Raw genomic sequence first — 22,050 nt, forward strand, 5'->3', positions numbered from 1 at the left:
TGTTCTAGGTACGGGAGACCAAGAACGAACCCAACATGCGGCAGGACCATGCTGCCATGCTTCCAGCCCCCGAGAACGTATCTATACCTAAAAAACGGCAAATACCGTCTCGGGGACGGAAAAAAAACTCGCTAACCGTAAATAACTGAGTACTTAACTTAGCTGCTGCAATAGCTGCACGCTCCATTATCGAAAAATCCGAAGAAATGGCACAAAATACACAGAGAGAAAAATAGCACTTGTGCTCGTGAGTGCTAACTGAAAAGGATGGCCACTAGAGGCGCAGCAGTCGCAAGCATGGGATGGTGTAGTAGTAGTACGAGCTGCTCCCTCTGTGGGACGGCTCCCCTCTTGGAGGGTTTTGTAGTGGGAGATTTCTATTGGCATTTGGCTCGTGGTAGTGGTTCTCAACTCGCCTAGTGTTCATACCGACACCCTCCTAGAGGGTGAGCGAGTCAGTCATACTGACCTTTTCTTTATTTATTTATTCTCTGGTATGTGTAGTACATTTACCCTAGAAATATAGATTAAAGGATATTTCGCGCGCAAGCGACACGAGCTGAGCCCAGAAAAAGAAGTTTCGTATACAGCTTCTTGAAGTTCGATATCACTTGCTGGTCCATGGTCTGGAGGAGAGGGGTGGTGTTAGGTGGATGATAAAGAGCATTGATAAACGCATACTCCGCTAGGATATCTTCCTCGAGGCCAGGAGGGTGAGCAGGGGCATTGTCCAACACCAGCAGGCATTTCAGAGGGAGGCGCTTCTCTTCCAAGAATTTCTTCACTGTCGGGCCGAAACACAGATTTACCCACTCGGTGAACAAACGTCTCGTTACCCAGGCTTTCGCATTAGCCCTCCACATCACTGGAAGCTTCTCCTTAAGCACTCTGTGGGTCTTGAAGGCTCGAGGAGTCTCAGAATGATAGACCAGTAGGGGCTTCACCTTGCAATCCCCACTGGTGTTCGAACAAAGTGCGAGCGTTAGCCTGTCTTTCATAGGCCTATGCCCCGGTAGCTTCTTCTCTTCCTCCGTGATGTACGTCCGACGAGGCATTTTTTTCCAAAAAAAGGCCAGTCTCATCACAGTTGAAGACTTGGTGAGAACTGTAGCCTTCCTTGATCATCATCTCGTCGAACATCTTTTTAAAGGCTTCAGCCGCTTTCGTGTCCGAGATGACCGCCTCCCCATGCCGCACCACCGAATGGATGCCAGTCCGTTTATGGAATTTCTCGAACCACCCATGCGAAGCCTTGAAGTCTGATGTTGGTGTTGATGTCCCTTCTCCTCCGTCGTCTTCGGCCTGGGCAATCAAATTACCGAAAATAGCGCTGGCCTTGTGGCAGAATTGCCATATCTGTTGTCGTATTGCCAGCGATTTCTTTGTCTTTTATCCAAACAAGAAGAAACCTTTCCATTTCATCGTGCACGTGAGTCCTCTTGCTGGACAAAATAGTGACGCCCTTGGAAGGTGTAGCTGCCTTAATGACATCCTTCTGCTTAAGGATGGTGCCTATTGTCGACGGATTTCGGCTGTATTCCTTGGTGATCACACTCAATCGCATATCAGCTTCATACATCTTGATAATCTCCATCTTCGTCTCAAAAGAGAGCATCCTCTTCTTTCCGTGAATTTCAAGTTTCTTGGGACCCATGACTACGTTTATACTGTACGTAATTATGTTATGTGGTACGTATACGTATGTACTAAAGTTCTCACACAACACGATAAAGTATGCTACAATGAAATCACTAACAAATTTACTTTAATAAATGAAATCGTTAGAACGAACAAATACCGCGTGCGTACAATACAGATGATGCTGTGCAGTGGCCGAAGAAGCACGCCGCTACGTAGATGCATCATGGGAGGGATGCTGACCAACAGGAGAGAAGAATCTCATGGCGGTGACTAGCATCAGGAACCAATGGGAGAGCGGGAGGATGGTGGCGAGTCAACTCAGTTGGCAGCGCGTGAGTTTCAAAATTGTTATCGGTGGTCCAGGCAAATCTCGGACTTTACAGCAACAACCTTTCGTATCTTGAACAATTTTCGTATGTAGAGCCGTAAAATTTTTCGTATCTCGAGTTTTTCGTAAGTTGAGCCTTTCGTAGCTTAAGGTACCACTGTATATATATATATATATATATATATATATATATATATATATATATATATATATATATATATATATATATATATATATATATGCATATATTATACATATATATATATGTATATATATATATAATATAAATATATATATATATATATATATATATATATATATATATATATATATATCATATATATATATATATATATATATATATATATATATATATATATATATATATATATATATATATAGTATAGTATATATATATATATATATATATATATATATATATATATATTATATATATATATATATATATATATATAATATATATATATATATCTATATATATATAGCATATGATATAGTATACGTATATATGTATATATATATATATATATATATATATACTTATATATATATATATATATATATATATATATATATATATATATATATATATATATATATATTATAGATTCTTATATATATATATATATATATATATATATATATATATATATATATATATATATATAGAAATTCTTCACCCATCAGGTGGAAAAACTAAACCCTATTTCTGGCTCGTTCGTGTCGCTGCGCGAAATATAATCCATCCATTTTTCTAAGGTAAATGTACTAACACATACCAGAGAATAAATAAAATAAAGAAAAGGTCAGTACTACTGACTCGCTCCACCCTCCAAGAGGGTGTCGGTATGAACACTAAATGGCGAGTGAGACCACTACCACGAACCACTTGCCAATAGAAATCTCCCACTACAAAACCCCCACTAGAGGGGAGCCGACCACAGAGTGGGCAGCAACTACTACTACTCCATCCCATGCTGCGACTGCTGCGCCTCTGGTGGCCATCCTTTTCAGTTTAGCGAACCCGCGTATACACGTGCCCTTTTTTGCTCTGTGTTTTTTGTGCCCCTTTCTTGGATTTATTAGTCATGGAGCGTACAGCCATCGCAGCAGCTAAGTTAAGTAATTCAGTTGTTATTGCTATTTGGTTTTTTTTCCGCCCTTTGAGTCAGTATTTTGCCGTTTTTTAGGTATAAATACGGGCTCTAGGTCGGAAGCATGGCAGCATGGTTCTGCCTCGTGGCGGGTTCGTTCTTGGTCTTCCATACCCAGAACCTTCCCTTATTCATTACGCTCTATTATTGGTTATCTATTTTATGTTAGGGGTCCAGCCTACTGGGTTATGTCATGCATGCATGTCTTCTTCACCTTGCGTAGGCATCTTCCATCCAGACCCTAGCCACAGCTCTTAGTATCGGCCCCGGCTAGCTTTGAGTGGTAGACTTTCTTTCGAGTTAGTCGTACACTCCTGGATTTTTTCTCCTACTGATTTATTTTCTTTCCGTACGTTAAGTGATTTTGATTATTTATGTTTTAGGTTAGCCTACGGCGTCTGGCATTTCACGTAGCCCTAGGTTATATTATTGGTATCCACCACTATTGCTTCCGCTCTTCAGTTCGGTTGCTTCTCTATAGCATCTCTCTGATTAGTTGGTTGCTTTATCCTAGGCTGTATTGTGTCATTGTATTACATGTTACCGCTGTCCGTGATCACGTGATCACGGAGCAGCCAGGCGCCTGTCCAGTCACCTTTCCCTCCTCCCGCTCTTCCATAGGGTGCCGGGGGGGTGGAGGGTTGGTCTGTCCACGCTCGCTCCATATACCCGTGCCTGCCTCCCTCTCTCCCTAGGCGGAGGGAGTAGGGGGGCTGGACAGACCCAGACTGGACTCGACCGCTCTCTGGCTTCACGGCACGCTCGGATGACTAAGGGGGGGGACTGGCCTTCCCCCACTCCGTCGTTACTCCGTCGCTCCGTTGCTAGGCTCGAGTCTGTTTCGTTCCCTCTCGCCCTTTCCCAGCTTTACTGGTGCTCTTTAATCTACCGGAGCTCCGGCATCCACGTGGAAAGGTGCTAGTTCACCCTGACGGGCGGACTGCAGGCGTACAGTTGGTCTTTACTAACCACCCCGTCGCGCTGATATCGCGACACGAACTCCGCCGCGCACCGGACTTATTCCGGTACGTTCTATGGCTTTAGGTTAAGTATTAGTATTTAAACTATAGTAAGTTTAATTTAAGCTACCTTAAGCCAAATCCCTCCGTTGCCTGCTCACACCGGATCTCTCCGGGGTTCTAGCCTATTCAGGCGGTAAGGGAGGGGTTATGCCCAAAATTTTTTCGCGCTCCGGCATGCAGCGGTAGTTCTTTTTAGCCTCTAGCCTGTAAGTGATATCTTTTAGGATGCTCATGTATCTTTTCACTTACAGACACTACTGTGAGCATCCGGGATGCATGCATGCTCCAGGACCCCTGTGGGCATGAAGTCTGCAGATCCCATGCTCCATGCGCGACTCGCACGGGAACCTTCAAGTCTGGTTTCACGAGACCTGCACTCTTTGCTACGATCTGGTGAGCCAGCTCTTAGACGGGGTAAGTATTCCCAACTCCGTTCGCTAATCCCTACAAGGTTATAGTCCTTAAGTTTAATTTTAATCTCTTATTTTAAACTTAAGCTTGTTTTATATGGGATCTCGCATCCTCTAATAATTTTAGTTTAAACCTATTCTTAAGTTTTAATTTTAAGTTTAAACTTAAAGCTAACAAATACCCTCTCTTCCAGGCTCCCGCTGTTAGAGACACCGCCCTGGCAACCCTGCGGGCTTGGGTCGGTGGTTTTGGCAAGAACGCCGCCAAGGGACAGCCCTACATCCTTGAGAAGAGGTTGGCGGTCCTGATCTTCCCCGGCGGCAAGTCAACGGGTTACGTCGACCCGGCAGAGGCAGCCCCGACTATAGCGGCAATTCAGCAGCAGCTCGCCGCTTGCGTTGACTGAACCAGGCCAGGACATCTCGTCGGAAGTCGCGACACTGGATCTAAATATTGAACCAATGGTAGGTGTTGACGACCTGTTGGTCGAGGTGAGTACGTTGGACGCCCAAGGGCTTCCCTTGGGCGCCACTGGGTCTTCTACTCCTGCTAACTCTCCATCTAAGGCCCAATCACAGCCTATCTATGTGATTTCCCCCCAGCCTCAACCTTCCACCTCTTACGCTGTCTCCCCAGCCTTCAACCAAGTGTTCGAAGGCCAGGCCTTTCAGCAGTATGACCGCTCGGGTAGGGGAGGCAGAGGTAAGCGATCCTTTCGTCAGAGAGGATCAGGAAGGTCCCTTAATAGAGGAAAACACTTCCGGGGAGGCCGCGGAGGTTACCAGCAACAATGAGAACTTCCAGATAGGAGGGAGGCTGTTTCTCTTCCGCCACCGGTGGGGATTCAGCAAATGGGCACAAAGTATTGTGTCGAAAGGCCTGGGTTGGAGTTGGGTGGCGAATCCGCCCCCACCCAGACCTTTCCTTCAACTTCCATCCAAAGAATTGACGGAGTATGCGGAGGACCTCCTTCAGAAAGGAGCAATAGCGGAGAGTCAACAGATTAAAGTTTCAAGGGCGCTTGTTCAGCGTTCCAAAGAAAGGCTCACAAAAAAGAAGGGTAATCTTAGACTTGTCCGTTTAAACTTGGCCATTCGCCTGCGACAAGTTCAAGATGCTCACCATCTCGCAGGTGCGGACCTTACTTCCCCGTGGGCCGTCACCACCTCTATCGATCTTACAGACGCATACTATCATATCCCTATTGCAAGACACTTTCGCCCTTATCTGGGCTTCAAGATAGGAGATCAAGCATTCTCCTTCAAGGTAGTTCCCTTCGGTCTGAACGTAGCACCCAGGGTGTTCACGAAGTTGGCGGAAGTGGTCGTCCAACAACTAAGATCGCAAGGGATCATGGTAGTAGCGTATCTCGACGATTGGTTAATTTGGGCTCCAACAGTCGAGGAATGTCGCAAAGCAACACTGAAAGTAATCCAGTTCCTGGAATATCTAGGGTTCAAGATAAACAGGACCAAATCGAGACTCACTCCGGAGTCAAACTTTCAGTGGCTGGGCATTCAATGGAATCTATCCTCCCATACTCTGTCGATTCCATCAGCCAAGAGAAAAGAAATAGCGAAGTCAGTAAAGCAATTTCTAGGACACAAACTTGCTTCAAGGAGAACCCAGGAAAGGATTCTGGGTTCACTCCAGTTTGCATCAGTGACAAACATCTTGATGAAAGCCAAACTGAAAGACCTAACCAGAATCTGGCGCTCACGAGCAAATGTCAGGTCCAGGGACAAATTATCATCAGTCCCTCAGATTCTGCGGAATCGTCTACGCCCTTGGTCAAAAGTCAAGAACCTGTCAATATCAGTACCCCTTCAGTTTCCTCCTCCGGGATTACCATCCACACGGACGCTTCATTAAGCGGCTGGGGAGGATATTCTCAGTTCAAGAAGGTTCAAGGAACCTGGTCACCCCAGTTCCGTCAGCTTCACATAAATGTACTGGAAGCAATGGCAGTGTTCTTGACTCTAAAAAGGTTACGTCCGCCAAAGAACTCCCACATAAAGCTAGTTTTAGACAGCGCAGTGGTAGTCCATTGTGTAAACAGGGGAGGCTCCAAGTCACGACATCTGAATCATGTCATGGTAGCCATCTTCTCCCTGGCGGACAAGTTCAGTTGGCACCTCTCCTCCACCCATATAGCTGGAGTGAGAAACGTCATAGCAGATGCTCTATCCCGATCAGTTCCTCTGGAGTCGGAATGGTCACTGGACAACAGTTCGTTCCAATGGATCCTCCGGAGGGTTCCAGGTCTACAAGTGGATCTATTCGCATCCCAAGCGAACCACAAACTCCCATGTTATGTGGCCCCCAACCTGGACCCTCTGGCCTATGCCACGGACGCCCTGTCCATAGACTGGAACAACTGGGAGAAGATTTATGTCTTTCCTCCAGTGAATCTTCTCCTGAAAGTACTGAACAAACTCAGGAGGTTCAAGGGTCAAGTGGCTCTAGTAGCCCCAGACTGGCCGAAGAGCAATTGGTACCCTCTCATTCTGGAACTGGGTCTTCGCCTCTTCGAATTCCCAATCCCAGGCTCTCCCAGTCAGTACAAACGAAGACTGTGTTCGCTTCCTCAGGAATTCTCAAAACCCTAACTTTATGGACTTCATGACGTTTGCGGCTAAAGAGATGCGAATATTGATCCTCAAATATTCTCTTCTTGGAATCTGATAAAAGAGATTCAACTTTGAGACAGTATGATGCTGCAGTCAAAAAGTTAGCAACCTTCCTGAGAGAATCAGATATTAGAATCATGACAATCAATTCAGCTATATCCTTTTTCAGATCTTTATTTGAAAAAGGCTTAGCAGCTAGCACTATTACGACAAACAAGTCAGCCTTGAAAAAGATTTTTCAACTCGGTTTCAGCATAGACTTGACAGACTCTTACTTCTCGTCTATTCCCAAGGCTTGTGCTAGACTTAGACCTTCAGTGAGGCCTACGTCAGTATCGTGGTTCTTAAATGATGTTCTAAAGCTGGCTTCAGAAACAGATAATACGACATGTTCATTTATAATGCTCTTAAGAAAAACTCTATTTTTATTAAGCTTGGCTTCAGGAGCTAGAATTTCAGAACTGTCGGCATTATCCAGAGATCCGAATCATGTTGAATTTCTTCCCACAGGGGAAGTTCTACTTTCTCCGGAACGTAGTTTATAGCAAAGAATGACGATCCTTTGATGAGGTGGGAACCGTGGAAGGTTGTACCCCTTCCACAAGATATTTCTCTTTGTCCAGTATCGACCTTACGAGCCTTTCTGTCCAGGACATCCTCATCCTCATCGGGTCCTCTCTTTAAGAGAGAAAAAGGTGGTACTTTATCTATTAAAGGCATCAGGCAACAGATCCTGTACTTTATTAAGCAAGCCAATCCTGATTCCTTCCCTAAAGCACATGATGTCAGGGCAGTTGCCACCTCAATTAACTATTTCCAACACATGAATTTCGATGATTTAAAAAAGTATACTGGATGGAAATCGCCGACAGTATTAAGCGTCATTACTTAAAGTCCTTGGAAGCTCTGAAATTTTCAGCAGTTGCGGCGGGTAACATAGTTTCCCCCGCCTCTGCTTAGTCTTTAGTAGAAGATCCAGTTCTCCTTTCTACCTATCTCACCCAACAGTTCGTCTATACCTGCCATGTTCATCTACGTTTACCTTGAGTCTTAGCTGCTCTTATGATGGTATAGTGGGTGCCCCTTATTTTTTTGCTAGGGTCACTCACAATTGATTGTATTTAATGATCTCTTTGATGTGATCCCCTTATTTTTATGCTAGGGTGACACATCTTATTTACAATGGTTACAGGTTTTGTATACTAGTCATATACATTCCTTTATTATATTATTGTTGAAGTTTGTTCTATTCAATTTATTATTATAATTGCTTTAATTTCTTTGTACATATTAACTATACACAGATGCTAAGCTCAACATATTCCATGTAAGCCCTGTATATATTATGTTAAATTTAAGTTAATTTAAGAAATATTATTAACCTTAAGTTAAATTTTTAAGTAATATTTCTATTCGGTATCATTGTGTATATGTATATCTATTAGCAATTATATTTCTTCATTTTATGTTATCTTTTATTTGAGACCCTTTTTTGTCTGTTTTATTTTGTTCTTTACAATCTTGTGCTATTTCTCTGGTACGATTTCGCGCAGCGACACGAACTGAGCCCAGAAAAGGGATTTTGACGTAAGGAAAAATCTATTTCTGGGCGATTGGTTCGTGTCGCCAGCGAAATCCCGCCCTGCCCATCCCAACGCTCAAGATTGTCTGCTAACTTCAGGATGGCCACCAGAGGCGCAGCAGTCGGCAGCATGGGATGGAGTAGTAGTACTTGCTGCCCACTCTGTGGGTCGGCTCCCCTCTAGTGGGGGTTTTGTAGTGGGAGATTTCTATTGGCAAGTGGTTCGTGGTAGTGGTCTCACTCGCCATAGTGTTCATACCGACACCCTCTTGGAGGGTGAGCGAGTCAGTAGTACTGACCTTTTCTTTATTTTATTTATTCTCTGGTATGTGTTAGTACATTTACCTTAGAAATAATGGATTAAAGGATATTTCGCGCAGCGACACGAACCAATCGCCCAGAAATAGATTTTTCCTTACGTCAAAATCCCTTTAATAATAATAATAACCAGGTGCCTGGAGGCTTCTTTTTCAATTAAAGAAAACAAAATCATCAGTTTTTCTGAAAGCTGAAGGTGGATTCAATACTTAATTTATGCCTGTCACCTCCATTTTAAAAGCAAAACTAAAAATGAAAAACTTTTCAAAAAGTAGTCACAGCACAAGAGTAGCACATTCTTGCTCGATGACTGATGCACTGTGTGGCTAACTGGCTCAGTTCTTGTCTTTAGTGTGGTTGAGTTAAACTTCTGAATTGTGAAAGTTCCTTGTTACTTAGTTTTCTTTTGTCAACTGATATTAGATATGTGAAGGACTTATCCTTTTATGATCGATATTGGATATCTGAATACACTGAGTTACATCTTACCCATTTCTATGATTCTTAATATACATGTATTAATAATTATGTCCCACCCTTACAGGGATCATTTTTGCCTTATAGTACTCTAGCATTGACACCACCTTAAAACTCCCCAGAATTACAAAATGAAATAAGTAAAAAAATAATATAAAGGAAAGCTTTGTGCAACTGTCACTGCCAGCACTTGCAGCAGAATAAGGTCAATAACCTGAATCTGGCTCTTACAAACCTATTGCCATGTAGTACTACAAAACTCTGATAAGACCTGCAATTTAAAATCTCAATGTTTTACTAACCATTTAGAAAGAAGTTACAAATATAAAGTACATAACAATTAGGGATTGTTAAATAAATTCTATAAGATAATGATAGAAACAAAAGGGATGATATTGTTCACCCCACATACAAACCAAAGGACACCAGAATATCCGATGCACACACATCATGCCTAGGGGTTTGTGCTTTGTTGTCCGTCTCGTGTAAAATGTTATCATTCTCATCATCCTCATCTGACTCTGCACTCTTATTACTAATAAAAGGTTCAGTATTAAAATCATCTTTTCTTTGACATTGGATGACAGATAACTCAAAATCAACAAGCTGCTGAACTGTCTTCCCTATACCAGCCACAGATGTAATCTAGAAGAGAATAAAAAAAAATTCAGGATAAAGACCATTTTCATTTGGTTTTTTATTCAGTGATTATAATTACAGTACTAAAGCATTGTAAATGTATAGTGTATCCAAGTCATCAATATACTTGAAAAACTAGTGAATATGCTCTGATATGTTAAACAATGATTGTTTTAAAAAAACTAAATTTTTTAATACAAATCTGTCAGATGACTATGTACTGCCTTTCCTGCAGCCAGTAGCCATCATAAAAACACTAAAAGAAGAGCCCAAAAGCCAGGCTATGTATGCATCCTAGATATAGGATCTTTTGAGGTAATTCAGCCATTCTCTGTAACTAACTGCAAGAAATGAATGATGTAAGGTTGGCACTTATAGTAAGTTGATTGATTTGGAAACAGGCTTTTATACTAGCAAAAAGTCATAAACTGGATAATAATTTGTAGTAAAAGGGTCATAACATGCTTTAGGCTCTTCCAAGTGGAATCACATCAAATCTTATCCCTCAGCAAGTGAAAGAATGAAAACACAGGTTATGAAGATAGGGTGAATGAGTGTGACAGGCTGCCACAGTGTCAATCAGCACACTCAAGTACTTCATCTACTAATTGGCATGGGGATCTGACTTCTCCCTGTTTACCACAATCCCCAGATCATAGCAAAATGACAGAGGGTAATCTTGGTCCATGAGGACCAGTACCTCAGAGGATGCCTTGACCAGCCAATTGTCATGATAGAGCAGAAAGTGTATCTCATGCAGTTTGGTCTCAGTTGGCATAGGGTGAACACTTGCATGAACACCTAAGCAGCCACCATCACCAAGGCACAAGCCATTGAACTGGTAGATAGTCCCCCTCCACATACGTAGTGGAGGTACTTCCTTAAGTTCTGATGGACTGATATTTTGAAATATGCATATGTATTTCATAGGTATAGAAAGCATGAAATCACTGTCTCAGATGGAAGCCAATACAGAAAATACATTTTTCCTTTTGAAAACAAGTTTGACACAAAAATGAAGGGAAGAATTGCAGGCTTTCTCCAACAGGATCCACCACAACAACCAGAGAGTCAGAGGACCAACAGAAGACCCCTTAGCTGTAGCTAAGTGGTCCCAAACAACAGAGAATGACAGATCCCCAGGAATGCCCCCAGGAGGTGAGATTGTCTTTAGGTACTCCATGGACTCTTAATGGAAACCTTATTGTTGCTGGAATTGGTTGAGCAGAGACAAGGTGCAGGTGCACAGCCAAACACCACACTGTGGAAGAACACTGGCTGTGCACCTGTCCTAGGTGGAGATGTCCTGGGACAACTCGTTAACACAGATAACAGCTCATGAATGGGCAAAACTGTAGAGAATGAACAAAGTAGCAGAAGATAAAGTAGAGGTTTTCTCCACCAAAAGAGCCAAAAAGAGATAGATATTAATTAAAAGATGCAAATTACCATGGGACAACAAGGGCATCAGCTTTTTGGCTTTCTTTCATTTTATCCCACACCTCTTCCACTATGAAGGAAACAATATAGAACAATCCTCACATAGAAGGTCCCTACAGCAAAGCAAACCCTTGCAAAAACAGCTGATGCTATTTAAACACAGCTTTCACATTTTCTTAAGCAACATCCATATAAGTACATGTGCAAACAAAACCATAATCTCAAAACACAAAAAAGTCATCAACAGTGTACTTATACAATAGCACTAACAGACAGAAAACACTGGCATAGGACAATGGTCAAAGAAAACTGAAGCATTGTTGACAAGTGAGAGGATGCAAATCTGTCAATCACCTACAGTACAGGCAGTCCCCGCTTATCAGCAATCTAGTTTTATATGACTTGTTTAGCACTGCAAATTATCAGTGCCAAAATGTGCCGATTTCCAGTTATTGGCATCGACACATACTACCTCATAGAGACGCCATTAACCAGTTATTGGCACCGTTAAGCACTGAAAATCAGTGATTCTTGCTTACAGTCAAGCCATCAGAATAGAACACCCGCCGATAAATGGGGACTGTCTGTACATTCCACCAATTAAATACAGTATACTTCACTCAGCAAACTTATGCCACTCAAATATATGATATCTAAAATTTTTTAATGTGCTTTGTGGTATCATACATGGCCTGAATTTCAAATCATAAGTGAGGGAATTTAGGGAATTTATGATATACAGTAGTCAAACCTCAGATTTTGTATGCCCTGGTTTTTGTATGATTCTGTTTTCATAGAATTTATCCAACAAAATTTTGACTCAGGGTTTTGTACATATCCTCAGATTTCGTACACCCAGAAAGGCTCCTTCCAGGGCCCACCTTGTGAGACCCAATACTGAGCTCCCAAACAAAGCATCTAATTTTCTTGATCCATTCTGCCTTTGTGTTCATTGTTTTTTGTTCTTTTTCATTCGAGTGCAACTGGGGCCAAGGAAAGTTCCAAGTGTCAGACCTTCTGTAAAAAAGGTGAGAAACACTATAGAATTTTAAAAAGAACTCATAGCAGCCCTTCTGTAAAAAGGCAAGAAAACAATAGAATTTAAGAAAGAACTTGTAGCAAAGTGTTTGAGGTGATAATTTATGAAAAGGCAAATATGTTGCATGTCGATCTCAGTAAGAAAATGCCTACAATACTGCTGCTGTTAGTGAATTTAAGGTCAGCAGAGGCTGGTTTAAGAAATTAAAAAATGAAAAGGCAAACATAATGTGCCTGCTTCAGTGATTAAGGACATGTGCAAAGTGGAGTGATATAAAAATTTTGTCGAGAATTATCATCCCAACAAAGGGATTTTGACGAAGGAAAAATCTATTTCTGGGCAACGACCTGTGTCACCCTGTGAAATGGTTCCTTTGATACTATTTCTGAGGAATAAATATTGCTATTCATCCTAGAGAAAAAAGAAACAATATAATGCCAAGATAAATGGCTCGCTCACTTCTTATAGAAGTGTCGGTATAGTAAGGAGCGAGTGGAATCACTACCAGAGGTCCCTTGCCATTTAGCTTCTTCCTTCGACAAAACCCCGAACTACGGAGGAGCCGTGCTACAGCTCCCGGTCTACTACTACCGTGAGCGCCTCCGACGCCTGAGACGTCATTCCTGAAGATAGCCTCCAAGCTTGGGGTAAGCTGGGTGAGGATAATCTAACTACAGGGTGGGGTTTCACAGGGCGACACAGGTCGTTGCCCAGAAATAGATTTTTCCTTCGTCAAAATCCCTTTCTGGGCTTGACCTGTGTCGGCCTGTGAAATAGTACCAGAGAATGCTAAACACCAAGCTTGAGGAACAGTACAGATAAATTAAGAAGGTAAAGTTAAACACTTGTAAGGTTAATAGTATAATAATCAACTAAAATTACAGTCTTACCCTAAGGGAAGTATAAGCCCTAAAACACGGGTTATAACTTAAAATTAGTTAGCCTAACAACAAACAATAACAATACAGGTTAGGCAAAGACAGGATATAAGTTGATATATACAAAAGAATGGAACTGAATCCAATTAGAATGATGAACAAAAGCAAACTCAAGGTAACCCAATACATGGAGGCGACTAAACTAAGTAAGGGTGCAATGGGGCAGGTAGAAGGGAAGGCTACAAGAAGTTATAGTAAAAATTAAGAATCAGGAGAAACTGTGTTTCCAGCTGCCACTGCTGGAAATTTGAGGGCTTCTAAGGGTTTTAGGTAGTGCCGTTTGAAAACTGTCGGAGATTTCCAGCCTGTATACTTCTTAAGATCGTCAAAATTCATGTGTTGGAAATAATTAATAGATGTGGCCACCGCCCTAACATCGTGGGCCCGAGGAAAGGACTCTGGATTGGCCTGTTTAATGAAGTATAAAATTTGTTGCCTGATCCCTTTTAGGGATAATGTACCACCTTCCTTCCTAATGAACAATGGGCCTGAAGATTTCAGAGTTGTTCTGCTTAGGTAGGCTCTTAATGAGTTGACAGGACAAAGGGAAATGTCTTGAGGTAGTGGTAGGATTTTCCACGAGGACCATCTGTCCTGTGGATCTTCATTTTTGGCAAGAAAATGGCGATCTGGGGATAAGAGCCTGGTTCCCTTGATAAAGCTGACAGTTCTGATATTCTAGCTCCGGAGGCTAAACTTAATAAGAATAGGGTTTTCCTCAGGAGGGATATATAATTGCAAGAGTCATTGTTAATGTCCGAGGCCAGTTTGAGGACATCATTTAGGAACCAAGAGACTGATTTAGGTCTCGTTGATGGTCTTAATCTAGCACAAGCTTTTGGTATGGACGTAAAGTACGAATCCGTAAGGTCTATGCTAAAACCAAACTGGAAGATCTTTTTAAGAGCTGATTTGGTCGTAGTGATAGTGCTTGCTGCTAAGCCTTTCTCAAACAATGATCTGAAGAAAGTTATGGCTAGGTTCGTTGTCATGACTTGAGAATTTGACAACTTAAGGAACTCTGCTAGTTTCTTGACAGATGAATCATATTGCCGGAGAGTAGATTCTCTTTTATCTGATTCCAAGAATGAGATATTCTGGGGATCAATTTCTGCATTCCTCATGGCTGCGAATTTCAGAAAATCCATAAAGATGTTATTGTTAGTATACAATAAGGTTTTGTACATACTTACCTGGCAGATATATACTTAGCTATACGTCTCTGACGTCACGACAGAATTCAAAACTCGCGGCACACGCGACAGGTAGGTCAGGTGATCTACCTTACCCGCCGCTGGGTGGCGGCTGTAAGAACCAATCTCCCTTTCCAGCCAGAATTTTTCCTTCCACCGGTCTCCTGAGGGGAGGCTGGGCGGGCCATCAATCGTATATATCTGCCAGGTAAGTATGTACAAAACCTTATTGTATACTAACAATAACATTTCTGGGCTCAGCTCGTGTCGGCCTATGAAAGGATCCTTAATATCATTCTTTCTAGGTAAAATTAATCTAAAATTACCAGAGAAAAACAAAATTAAGAAAATGTCAGTAAAACTGACTCGCTCACTCTTAAAAAGAAGTGTCGGTATGGTAATAGGGGCGAGTGGGAACACTACCACGAGACATTCACCAATTAGACCTTCCAATCAGAATCCCCACAAGAGAGAGCTGATACCAACGGGCGATGCAGCCGCTACTACTACTACTAGAGGACGCCACGGACAGCAGCGCCCCTAGCGGTCATCCTTAATATTTAGCGCTAGCGTACAGACGCATTTTTCTCTGTGCTGTGCCTTTTACGGGATTTATTATCTTCTTCGATATGGAACGTTCTGCAATCGCAACGGCTAAGTTAAGTGCCTCATAAGTAATGTTTTACTATAATTTTATCTTCCGGGAACCAGTATTTTCCTTCTAATAGGTCATATACGGTTTCCCGGTTTTTCCTCGGGTGGCGGCGCCATGCTGCCTTGTTAAGAATTCCCGGTCCTCCATACTGGGACTTCTTATACTTATGGGCTTACCTTTTACGTTCATCGTTTTTACATCGAGTTTTAGCTAGATTAGCCCCCTTACCATTTCTCTTAGTTTGGTATTTAGGGCTATTATTATTGTTCCAGCCCAGCATCCCGGCTCTTGCTCTTCATCGGCTTTCGCTGGCTCCGAGTAGGCTTCTGTTCCTCGGAACAGTTTGCCTCCTCCTGGGCTTCTTTTTCTTATACTAAAAGTGTCTCTTCCATCTTTACGATGTAATTTTTTCTATTTTAGGGTGGTTAGGCCAGCCTAGGTGCATGTTCCATGATTTGGTACAGCCTGGTTCACGTGGCCCTCCCACGGTTGTGTTGCTCGCGGCTTAGGCCACTTGCGGTCACGTGTTCCATCGCACCTTACCCTTCCCCTTCCCTCCCTAAAACCAGGTATAGGGAAGGGGCTGGGGGACCCCTTGGTTGTCATGACAACCTCAGTTGCCCTCCTCCCTCCCTCTCTGAGGTGGCCAGGGGTCCTCCCAGCAGGGGTATAGGGCGACCACTTCATAGGTAACCCGTGTCTCCCGATGCGGGGTAGTTGTTGAGACGGGGAGGAGTAGGCCACCCCCCCCCCTCTCTCTCTCCCGCCGTGTTACGCCGAGACCCTCCCCCCGCCCTTCCCCAGTTGCTCAGGCCACCTTCCCTTTCTATAACGAACGGAGCCTTCCGTCGCAGCCGGGGCACCTTTGGCGTTATAGATTACTGGCTCCGCCAGCGGGCGGGGTGGTCACTACTAGGGTTCGGTGCTTGCCTACTATCCTTATATCTCTCCCCGCTACCGGAAGGGAGCTTGCTTCTTACCCGGGCACTCTTCTAGTAGACGGGTGGAGGAAGGTTTGATATTATTGTTATTTTAAGGATATACCCTAATTTTTACGATGATTTGTTGTTTAATTTTATTATTCATATGCTTACCATCCCCGCCATTTTTCGTCGTGGTTTCCTTTTACCACCACTCCTGGTTGGATTCTATCTTTTGTCCCCGCCGTCAGCGGAAGCATAAGCCATAGGGACAACCAACCAACCTTGTTACCACACGTATTATGGCGGGGCTCTGGTTTAATCTAACTTTCTCGCTCCGGCACCAGCGCGGAGCAACTGTTAGACTGTAAGTGTTCTCCTGATACTCCATGTATTTTTTCCACTTACAGGCTACCAACTGTCAGGTCCCGGCGTGCAACGCTACGTTGTACGACCCCTGCGGCCACGATGAGTGCAGGTCTCACGCTCCTTGTGCCACGTCATTCAACGATATGATCGTCTGGCACCCGGAAAGCCTGCGCCATCTGCTACGACCTAGTCAGTCAGCTGGTGGAGGGGGTAAGTCGATTATAGGCTTCTTTATCATTTACTAACAACTCTTAGACATAAGTTTGTTAACCCCGTTCCGCCATTAGAAGCTCATCTCGCCCTTTCTTCCAGGCTACTAGTGTGAGGGAGGTCGCCCTTGCTACCCTGAAAGCGTGGTGGGCGGCTTCGGGAAGAACGCCGCCAAAGGCCAGCCGTACATCCTTGATAAGAAGCTGGCCGTCCAGATCTTCCCGGCGGGCAAGTCAACAGGGTACGTTGACCCCTTGTCCGCAGCCCCTCTCATAGCCTCCATCCAGCAAGATCTCCAGCAATCTTACGGGGTCGTAGCTTCACAAGGAGTCGGTCCCGGACGTCGCTGCCCTGGACCTAAACATCGAGCCGTGGCGGTTGGAGTAGAGGATTTGTTTGGTTTGATTGGTAGGTGTGTCGGGCGCCCAAGGTCTTTCCTTGGGTGTTCCTGGATCTTCTCCTGTCCCTTCTTCGAGCGCCTCTTTCCAAGGCTTTGTGGGATCTGAGATCCCTACCCGCTCTCCCCTACGCCTCTCTCTTGTACCTCCTAAGGTGGAAGGGACCAGAGAAGAACCGAAGACTCTAATCTAAAGACGACTTTCTAAGAAGTCGTCTTCGTCTTCTTCGGCTTAGGAAGTCTTCGACTTCTTACGCTGACGCGGTGTAAGGCCAAGCCGAGCTCTTCTACTCGAAGAGTCTAGAAGCAAGACTTCTAAGGAGAAGGCTCGCGCTCCCGCCGAGCCAGTGCCTTCTCCTGCCTCCACCGCATCCACTCCGGCAACGCCGGTGGAGGAGCGGGACCCAGCACCTTTGATCCCACTGCTTTCTCAGCAGTGGTGATGCAACAGGTGGGTGAGATGGTTGGTTCGCAAGTCTCCGCCCTGGGGACGAAATTTGAGCAGATGTTTGCACAACTGTCAAGCACTCTGTCTCAATCAGGCCAATCCATCCAGGATCTCTCTAACAGGGTTAGAGAGAATGAGGACCGAGTGGCTGGGCTCTCTCAGGTCCCTCTTCCAGTCTCCCCAGGGCCAAGTGCTGGTATTTTCCAGCTCCCGCCATACGACTCTCTGCCAGCTTTCTCTATGGAGAAACCCTTGGAGAGTAGCCGCCTACGCTCCATTTAAGGATGGGATGATCTCTATCCCGGAGTGTGGAACTCGAAGGATTGAGGACTTCGAGTTTTATCCTCCGGGTCTGGCGCAGCCTTTCATCGGCTATGCTAGGCTGACTGTAGCGGCTCTTACTAGGGAAGACAAGATCTCTAGGGAAGATGTTCTCTACAGTAGGGATCATGCCCAACGGGAATGGGTTCACTGCCTTGAGGACTGGGAGTGCACAAACACTAAGCTCCAGGCCTATAAGAGTCCTTTCACTATTTTTGCGACGGAAGAAGAGGCTTCTCTTCCGTTCGCCACGAAAATAGTAGAGAGGACTCTTCAGGCAGTCCTCAAGGATGAGCCCATGCCTCAGCTAAGGGAGGCGGAGTCTACTTCTCCGCTCTTCCCAGCTTTTGGAGAATTGTGGAGAACTTGCCAGCCACATTCACGCTTGGCAAGCTCAAACCGGACTGCGCCATGGACCAGTTTGGCGGCGAGAAGCTTCCAAGACTGCCTGATTCCTTGATTCAGCGGAGTTTGACGCGCGAACTAGGTTTGGCAGGTCCCTCAATTCTCTAATAATAACGGAAAATGGCTGCTCTTTCATATGCTACAGAACCGCTGTTTAAGATCTTGGCCAAATCCCAGCTTCAGACGGTTCAGACAGATGCTTTTCGACTTCTTCCAAGCTAGGAGGAATTGCCGAAAGCACGTTCTGCAGGAGTGCACTATTAGGCACGAGCCTAATAGACTCCTGGCTTCTAGCATGTGGGGAGCGGATCTCTTCCCAGAATCCGCTGTAAATGAAGTGCACCACGAGGCTGCTAGGCTCAACCAGAGCCTTAGAGCTAGGTGGGGAATTTCATCTAAGAGGAAGCAAGAATCCGCCCCCACTGCTGGTAAGAAACCAAAGAAGTCTGGTAAAAGGTTCCAGCCTTACCAGAAACACCAGCAACAGCAGCAATTTTTCTGGGCTCAGCTCGTGTCGGCCTATGAAAGGATCCTTAATATCATTCTTTCTAGGTAAAATTAACCTAAAATTACCAGAGAAAAACAAAATTAAGAAAATGTCAGTAAAACTGACTCGCTCACTCTTAAAAAGAAGTGTCGGTATGATAATAGGGGCGAGTGTGGAACACTACCACGAGACAAACACCAATAGAACTTCCCATCAGAATCCCCCAAGAGAGAGCTGATACCAACGGGCGATGCAGCCTCTACTACTACTACTAGAGACGCCACGGACAGCAGCGCCCCTAGCGGACATCCTTAATTTTTAGCGCTAGCGCCAATCGCCATTTTTGTGCTGTGCTATTTCTGGATTTACCACTGTATTCTACCATGGAACGCTCAGCTATTGCCACGGCTAAGTTAAGTAACTCATAAGTAATATTTTACCACATTTTTATCTTCCGGGTACCAGTATTTTCCTCTTAATAGGTCATATACGGTTCCCTGGTTGTCTCGTGGCGGCGCCATGCTGCCTCGTAAGATTCCCGGTCCTCCATACTGGGACTTCTTATACTTATGGGCTTACTTTATTACGTTCATTGTTTTTACATCGAGTTTTAGCTAGTTCAGCCCTCCTACCATTTCTCTTAGTTGTATTTAGGGCTATTTTTTGTTATTCCGGCCCAGCATCCCGGCTCTTGCTCTTCATCGGCTATCGCTGGCTCCGAGTAGGCCTCTGTTTCTTGGAACAGTCTGCCTCCTCCTGGGCTTCTTTCTCTTTTACTAAAAGTGTCTTTTTCCATCTTTTCTCGATTGTATTATTTATTACATTTAGGGTGTTAGGCTAGCCTAGGTGCTTGTTCCTTGTATTGGTACAGCCTGGTTCACGTGGCCCTCTCACGGTTGTGTTGCTCGCGGCCTAGGCCTCTTGCGGTCACGTGTCCCATCGCACCTTACCCTTCCCCCGCCCTCCCCTTATGGTATAGGGAGGAGCTGGGGGACCCCTTGGTTGTCATGACAACCTCAGTTGCCTTCTCTCACTACTTCTCTGAGGCGGGCCAGGGGTTCCTCCCAGCGGGGGGTATAGGGCGACCACTCATGAGGTTACCGAGTCTCCATGCGGTATTGGTGTGGCGGGGAGGAGTAGGCCATCCCTCCCCCCTCTCTCTCGCTCCCGCCGTGTTACACCGAGACCTTCCCCCCCCTTCCCCAGTTGCTCAGCCACCTGCCTCGCTATACGGAAGGAGCCTTCCGTCGCAGCCAGGGCACCTTTGGTTATGGGTTACTGGCTCCGCTAGCGAGCGGGGTGGGCACCTCTAGTGGTCGGTTGCTTGCCTACTATATCCTTTCATCTCTCCCCCGCTACCGGAAGAGAGCTTGCCTCTTACCCGCGCACTCTTCTAGTAGACGGGCGGAGGAAGGTTATTTTATTATCACTTTTTTTAGGATATACCCTAATTTTACAATGAATTGTATTATATGATTGAATTTATTTCCATCCCCGCCATTTTCCGTCGTGGTTTCCTTTTACCACCACTCCTGGTTGGTTTCTCTTTTGTGTCTCCGCCATCAGCGGAGCTATAGCCTAGAGCAAACAACCAACCTGGTTACCACACGTATTTTGGCGGGGCTCTGGTTTATTCTAACTTTATCGCTCCGGCACAAGCGGAGCATCTGTTAGACTGTAAGTGTTTACCTGGTACTCATGTATCTTTCCACTTACAGGCTACCAACTGTCAGGTCCCAGCGTGTAACGCGACGCTGTTCGACCCCTGTGGACACGATGAGTGTAGGTCTCACGCCCCCTGTGCCACGTCTTACAACGAGATGATCGTCTGGCACCCTGAAGCCTGCGCCATCTGCTACGACCTGGTCGGTCAGCTGGGAGATGGGGTAAGTCCGTTATAGGCTTACTTATCATTTTACTAACAACTTTTAGTCATAAGTTTGTTAACCCCGTTCCACCATTGGAAGCTAATCTTGCCTTTCTTTCAGGCTACCGGTGTGAGGGAAGTCGCCCTCGCCACCCTGAAAGCGTGGGTGGGCGGCTTCGGGAAGAACGCCGCCAAAGGCCAGCCCTACATTCTGGATAAGAAGCTGGCCGTCCAGATCTTCCCCGCGGGCAAGTCGACTGGTTACGTTGACCCCTTGTCCGCTGCCCCGCTGATAGCCTCCATCCAGCAAGACCTCCAGCAATCCTTTGGGGTCGTAGCCTCCCAGGAGTCGGTCCCGGACGTCGCTGCCCTGGACCTTAACATCGAACCTATGGCGGTAGGGGGGGAGGATTTGTTGGTTGAGGTAGGTGTGTCGGGCGCCCAAGGTCTTTCCTTGGGTGCTTCTGGATCTTCTCCTGTCCCTCTTCTAGTGCGTTCATTCCAAGGCTTTGTGGGATCTGAGATCCCTACCCCGCTCTCCCGCTCTCTCTGTACCCCCAAAGGTGAAGGGACAGAGAGAACCGAAGACTCTGGCCAAGACAACTTCTAGGAAGTCGTCTTCGTCTTCTTCGGCTAGGAAGTCGTCGACTTCCTACGCCGATGCGGTGAAAGCAAAGCCGAGCTCTTCTCACCCAAAGAGCTCCAGAAGCAAGGCTTCGAAGGAGAAGGCTCGCGCTCCCGCCGAGCCACTGCCTTCTCCCGCCCCCACCGCTTCCACTCCGGCTACGCCGGTAGGGGTAGCAGGTCCTAGCACCTTTGATCCCTCTGCTTTCTCAGCAGTGGTGATGCAACAGGTGGGCGAGCTGGTGGGCTCGCAAGTCTCCGCCCTGGGGACACGGTTCGAGCAGATGTTTGCACAGTTGTCAAACACTCTGTCTCAGTCTGGCCAGTCAATTCAAGATCTCTCTAACAGGATGAGAGAAAATGAGGACCGAGTAGCTGGGCTATCTCAGGTTCCTCCTCCAGTCAGCGTCAAGCACTGGGATTCTTCAACTCCCGCCATATGACTCTTTGCCAGCTTTCTCTATGGAGAACCCATGGAGAGTAGCTGCCTACGCTCCGTTCAAGGATGGAATGA

General features: G+C 45.2%; 1 protein-coding gene across 3 annotated transcripts in view; it reads right to left on the reverse strand.

The window, feature by feature from the left end:
* Positions 1 to 22,050, reverse strand: part of LOC135221740 (uncharacterized) — a 201,473-nt gene that overhangs the window by 135,657 nt on the left and 43,766 nt on the right. For all 3 annotated transcript variants that reach the window (XM_064259547.1, XM_064259545.1, XM_064259546.1), the window contains exon 3: positions 10,001 to 10,229. In XM_064259547.1, coding sequence (XP_064115617.1) covers positions 10,001 to 10,229 — 229 coding nt within the window. The remainder of the gene's footprint in view (positions 1 to 10,000; positions 10,230 to 22,050) is intronic.

Source organism: Macrobrachium nipponense, chromosome 3 (assembly GCF_015104395.2).
Source record: "Macrobrachium nipponense isolate FS-2020 chromosome 3, ASM1510439v2, whole genome shotgun sequence".
Lineage (NCBI taxonomy): Eukaryota > Metazoa > Arthropoda > Malacostraca > Decapoda > Palaemonidae > Macrobrachium > Macrobrachium nipponense.